Source organism: Macadamia integrifolia, chromosome 6, assembly GCF_013358625.1.
Source record: "Macadamia integrifolia cultivar HAES 741 chromosome 6, SCU_Mint_v3, whole genome shotgun sequence".
NCBI lineage: Eukaryota > Viridiplantae > Streptophyta > Magnoliopsida > Proteales > Proteaceae > Macadamia > Macadamia integrifolia.
In genome coordinates, this window is record NC_056562.1 from 25,204,508 (window position 1) to 25,210,414 (window position 5,907).

At 38.6% G+C, this 5,907-nt stretch overlaps 2 protein-coding genes across 5 annotated transcripts in view; both read right to left on the reverse strand.

Moving 5' to 3' along the window:
- The window catches only part of LOC122081899 (protein FAR1-RELATED SEQUENCE 5-like), a 56,842-nt gene that overhangs the window by 1,969 nt on the left and 48,966 nt on the right, over positions 1-5,907 (reverse strand). The window lies entirely within an intron of this gene.
- Positions 1,938-3,416, reverse strand: LOC122081900 (extensin-like). Its single transcript, XM_042649289.1, has 2 exons — positions 3,236-3,416; positions 1,938-2,476 (listed from the first exon to the last, which is right to left on the reverse strand). The coding sequence occupies exons 1-2, from the start codon at positions 3,330-3,332 to the stop codon at positions 2,136-2,138; spliced, it is 438 nt and encodes a 145-aa protein (XP_042505223.1). The 5' UTR covers positions 3,333-3,416; the 3' UTR covers positions 1,938-2,135.

Below are 5,907 nucleotides of genomic sequence, written 5' to 3' on the forward strand. Positions count from 1 at the left end.
AGTCCTTAAGGCCTTGAAAATATAAAACCTGCAAAAAGAGAGTAAAACCCAAGGTAGCTCCATTCTAAATATGTAAAATGCATGTTTTACTACCCTAGATTTCACACATAACTGTGCTCATCACAAAACATGCGGCAACAATTAGAGATTCATCTGTTGACGAGACTCCTCCAAGGTTCTCTATTAATGATATAAGTTGGGATGCAACTGGAAAACCAAGATACCACTTCACGTGACCTTTAGGGCCCCTTATGGTGGTTATTTGATAGTATCCTAGATTCCTTCTTTGCTGATAGCCATGCCGAAGGTGGAGTAGGAGGCTGGGTTTTTTCGTTAATTGTATTTTGTATGGCTTCAACCAATCTCTTATTCTTTTTTACTTAATATATACTTTATTGACATTAAACAAGAAAAACTAACACTCTTTAAGTTTTAAAATCAATTTGCGAACTGTTATACCACCTACTCTAGGTTTACATTCAGTCTTGATAAAAAAATTCTTTCTTTGACACATATCCTAAAAGGGAAGTAGATTTTTTATTGAGAATTTCTTTTATACATATACGAACATCATGTGGTTGATGGAATCTTATAATACAACAACTATGAGCTGCATTCACTTTCATGATTAGAGTTCTATTTATCAAAAAAAAAAAAGTTGAAACAAATGATATCATCATATTTATATTTGACGCCCAAACTGAATTATGTATTCAATTATGATTAATACAGCTCAAATGGCCAATATAGCATGTCAAGGCTTACAAGATTTGGGTGATAGGTCTTTTGTACATTTTTTCTCTCCCCCACCCCCACCCCCACCCCCAAATTCACTTAGTGCATCAAGAATTGGAAAGGAGACGATAACATTGACCTTACAAATGTCCCAACCAAGTTTGGATTCGCTCCCCACGTGGGGATGGGCGGGGATAGATCTCCCACCCTCCATGGGGTGTGGTTGTGTGAGACTTGATGGGGTTCCCACATCGGGAGCTGATCTCATACCGGCCCATTCTATGTTTTGTCTGTGTAAAAGACTATTCTTTTCTCTTTGGTGAAAGATGCCAAATGTGTGTGAGAAAAGTAAATTGAAAAATGAGAGAAGAATTCATGTAAAAGATTATTCTTTTCTCTTTGAGCATCTCTTCATACACATATGGACACCTTGTAATCAACACAAACACACGCACATACGCACATATAGTATAGGAGAAATTAATTGTTAACCCACCAAGACACATAATGCTTAACTGCAACGATAAGGACCTTTCAGGTCTAGGGACCTACTAAAAAAAAAAGGGTCCAAGGATTAATTACAACTTATCAATGAGAATCTTATTCTCAACACATTTAACATTAGTCAATATATGACTCTCATGTAACCCAATTCAATACACACATAAGTATTGTACTCAAACTCGCATTTGGTATCTCCATTCGCATGAATACATAGCGTGACAACTGCATGAACAAAGTAAAGTTATGTCCGTTTCCTAGTTGAGGCCCCTAAGGAACTTATTGCCATAGTGCAGTTGAACCATAGATGGTACCTCTACCAGAAAGTTTATCTTTTGGATTTGCATTCAGATTTCATGGTTTATAATTCAAGGTAGTATATTAAATAATCTTTGGAATCCAATGCTTCGCACACAGGCTTGCAGTTTTTGTCAAAGGAACCTGTGCATCAGGAGGTTAATGGATCGACTCCTATTATGGACCACGGATGTATGAGTTTGTTATTATCTCCCTGTCCTTATTATTCTCCTTTCTCCTCTCAAGTAAAGTCCTGCTGGGCAGTTCATTAAAAAAAAAAAAAAAAAAAAAAAAAAAAAAATCTTACTAGCTTATAAATTATAGTTATTCAGTTTGACTGAATTTTGGTAAATATCATTTCCGGGTTAAGGTTGTATTTTAATAATGAAGGTCCACTTACCATGTAACTCGAAAAGTATTCTACATATTCATGAAGCAATAGCTAATTAAACCAGTGGTTCATTCTGGATTAATGATATATCTTCAGTTCATTACAGTAGGAGTAACAGTAGCCATAGTAACACAACTACTTGATTATTGGATAAAATCAAAGCCACATGCCATTAGTTCTGCAGATCAAAGATCACTGGCAGCACAGCAGGCTAGGGTTCATCTAGCCTTGGTTCATGTCTGTGTTGGAGTGGGTGCCACCCATGTGGGGGTGAGCAGCGAAATTCAGTACCATACATATGGCATGGATGTATCGGTCGGAAGTGGGGTGGGGGACTCAGTACGGGTGCTGGGGGTGTAATATGGCATGGCGGCTTTATTGGTTGGGCCGGGGGTGGGGGACTCAGTACGGGTGCTGGGGGTGGTGGTGGGGTTGGGGGAGTCCGTGCAGGTGTTGGAGGTCTGCAGCGGCGGCGATCGCAGTAGTAGTAGTCTCCACAATGACAATGAGGATAATCGTCGACTGATAGATCTATCGCGGAACCCTTCTCTTCTGCAGCATTTGATTGAGAGAAGTATTAGACAATAGAAGTGTAAACAATGATGATCCAATTTGCCCCTTTTTCTCTCAAATTAAACAGTGGGTGGATGGTTGGTCTTGTGTCTAGGTTCAGGAGCCATTTTCTCGAACATGCTAATTTTTCCCATAAATTAAGAGCGGCAGAAGTTTACTGGTCTAGCACAAACAACACCAGCATGCATGGCTAATGCGAAGACATGTGGGAGCATCTTAAGCGCATGGAGTGAGAGTCAACGTGACCTTGCACAATCTGAAATTTCCTACACTAGACTGGTAGGATTCTTCTACCATTAAATAAATGAAGCAATGGTACATCCCACAATCCCATCTGACCCTAGAATGAGCTTCACTCGAAAATTCCGTGATGCTCAACCTACCCAAAAACTATTTATTTAAGATAAAAATAAATAAATTTGTCCCTCTCTCTCTCTCTCTCTCTCTCTCTCTCTCTCTCTCTCTCGCAAAGGCATCATTCCTTGTCGTCTCTCTCCTTCTGATATACGGACCATAACCTACCTCTCCCACCTTCACCCAAAAAACAAACCTAACCTCTCCTCTACATGCCCTTCATTTATATCTCAAGACACCGGCCAAAAAAAAAACCTTACACCTGAGATCTTGAGATCTTTCGATCACCTATTTGATTATAAACCACCATGTCCATTACCTTCTCAGCGAAAAAGGTAGATATATGTAAAGTATATAATTGATAGAAAGTGGGTGATATGGTACCTGTTCGTGGCATTTCTGCTAGCTCCCTACACCTCGTCAATGTTGGGATAAGAAGGATAACAGCCAGAAGGACACATATATTAGCATAGACATTCATTTCTTCCTTCTTTTGTTTTGGTAAATGATCAATCTTGCCAAGATAACTGAAATTTGTCAAGCTGTCTGGGCCTTCCTCCGTCCCTTATTTATGAGAGAGAGAGAGAGAGAGAGGGGTATATCCTTTTTTTTTTGGATAAAGGAGAGAGATTGGTATACGTGGGTGCGTTTTTTTGTTCATCATGTTTAGATTGAATTTTTTTTTCTTTCTTTTTTAATCAGTAATCAATTTTATTAAGAAAAATATATATAAAAAAATATAGAAGCCATCATGGGCACCCAACTGAACTTAAATAAGGAGTAAGGACAAGCCCTTGGAGAGGAAAGGGAACTCCAACCCAGGGCAAAGAGTGTAACCCAATAATAGGACCATAACTGAGGACCCTCATGGAGCCCCAACCCTAAAGGGGTGGATGCCCCTTTTCTGAACTAAGGATCTGATTCCTTACGGATTTGTTGGCTTTAGGAGTATGGATATATACCAATCCTCAACATCTGCAAAAATGTCCTTCATGATCCTTGATTTGGCTTGGCTTGGCTTTTGTTTCTAAAGATTCAAAAGTTCCTCTCCTTCTAAGACATCTAAAGGGGATAAGGTGGTCATTTCACTACTCATGTTTATGGGTAGTATTATTTCCTCCTTTTCTAATTACTTACAGGGCGAATCAAATTTTAATTTTTTTTTATCCTTAATGATTATTAATCACGAATTTAAGAGGCAAGATAAGATCATAAGCAAGTAATAAGAAATAAAAAGGTCACATTGGCCACTAAGCCGAGGAGTCAACTGTAAGAGTCTGAAATATAATGAATCTAGCGGAGACTGGCTTCCAAATCTTAACGAAAGAAAATTATGATCTTAATGAATAAAAGGACTCTTATCTTTTAATTTTGTAGGCAAAGTAAAAAAAGTTATTGACTTTGAAGGTTGGTGGCTTCCACATCAACCCACTAGATTCCATATACATATGCCACATAGAGCATAAAATTGGTCATACGTGTTTGGCTTTTAAGGTTGGTCTATTTATGTTATCCCAAAAAATTTAAAAATTAAATTAAATTAAATTAAAAGAAAAAAAAACCTCTATATTATTTGGGAAAGAGAACTTTGCTCGTTCTCATTTTCGACGCTCAACAAATAGGGAGATTGAGGCAGGGGCAGCAGTATCTTTTCACAGTCTACTCCATTTCTTCATGTTACTTGGTGTGGGGAACATGGGCAGAGTTCTTTCTCCCAGATTATTTATAGGGAAAAATTTTATCACTCCCTTATACTTATCCTACATTTACTTAAATTGTCCTATTTGAACTTTCACATCTAATTCCCCCAAAAAGTAAAGTCTTACCTCTCCTTCTCCTCTGGATAGGATTCCTCGCCATAGAACTCATGGACCAGAGAGTGATCCCACGACAAGCGTAACCTCAAGACGTGTGTTAGATCCTCCTAGCCATGGGATCACTCTCTGGTCCTTGGGTTCTATGGAGAGGAGTCGGATCCTTCTCCCCTTTGTAGAAGATGTTCTACCTGTGGATTCTACTGTAGTCCACTTTGTTCTTGGAGAACCTCAACAGTAGCAGGTTACTAATTATCAGGTGACGATTGCGACCCATGAGGTGCAGAATCATGTCCTCCACTCCTACTATGAATGATGGCTGGTGCGTCAATCAGCCATTCTTTCTATTACTCATCCCAAATTTCCTACCAACCACAAAGTAGTTGAGGCTGGGGTTGTTGTAGAAGGTTGAAGTAGGTGGGTCGTGGCATAGGTTTTTGGTCTTTCGCAGACCGTAAAACAGTCCTGGCATGGTGTAGGTCCTTCGCGGTGAAGACCTCCATGGTGGTAGTTGTCATTGTGTCGAAAACTGTTTGGGAGAATCGGTAGCAACCTTGCACATTCTTAGGCTCCGTTTGGTATCGTTCTAAAAAATCGTTTCTGGAGTTTTTTCGTTCTATTGGAACGAAAAAATGGAATCTTCTGTTTGGTGCAGTTATGGTCCGTTTCTATTTTTTTGGAACAAAAAGTGGAAAAAAAACTGAAAAAACGAGATTGGACGGAACTCCATTTTGGAGTTCCGTCTTCCTAGTTTCGTTCCATTTTACAAAAAAAAAAATTCCCCGATAAAAATCTGAAATTTTGAAACACCATTTTTTCGTTTAAAAACTGCGTTTCGACACAGAAACTGAAATTTTCGTTTTTGACACGAAACGGCGTTTCTGGAACAGAAACGATACCAAACGTTCTGTTCCAGAAACGCCGTTTCGTGTCAAAAACGAAAATTCCAGTTTGTGTCGAAACGCAGTTTTTAAACGAAAAAATGGTGTTTCAAAATTTCAGATTTTTATCGGGAATTTTTTTTTTTTTTTTTTTTTGTAAAATGGAACGAAACTAGGAAGACGGAACTCCATTTTGGAGTTCCGTCCAATCTCGTTTTTTCAGTTTTTTTTCCACTTTTTGTTCTAAAAAAACAGAAACAGACCATAAGTGCACCAAACGGAAGATTCCATTTTTTCGTTTCAATAGAACGAAGAAACTCCAGAAACGTTTTTTTAGAACGATACCAAACGGAGCCTTATT

What these genes read in the sequence shown, in the direction of transcription:
- LOC122081900 (XM_042649289.1), bottom strand. Translation starts at nt 3,332, where the DNA reads ATGAATGTCTATGCTAATATATGTGTCCTTCTGGCTGTTATCCTTCTT. An exon ending in AGCAGAAATGCCACGAACAG is followed by an intron (nt 2,477 to 3,235) that starts GTACCATATCAC and finishes CAAATGCTGCAG; the next exon opens with AAGAGAAGGGTTCCGCGATA.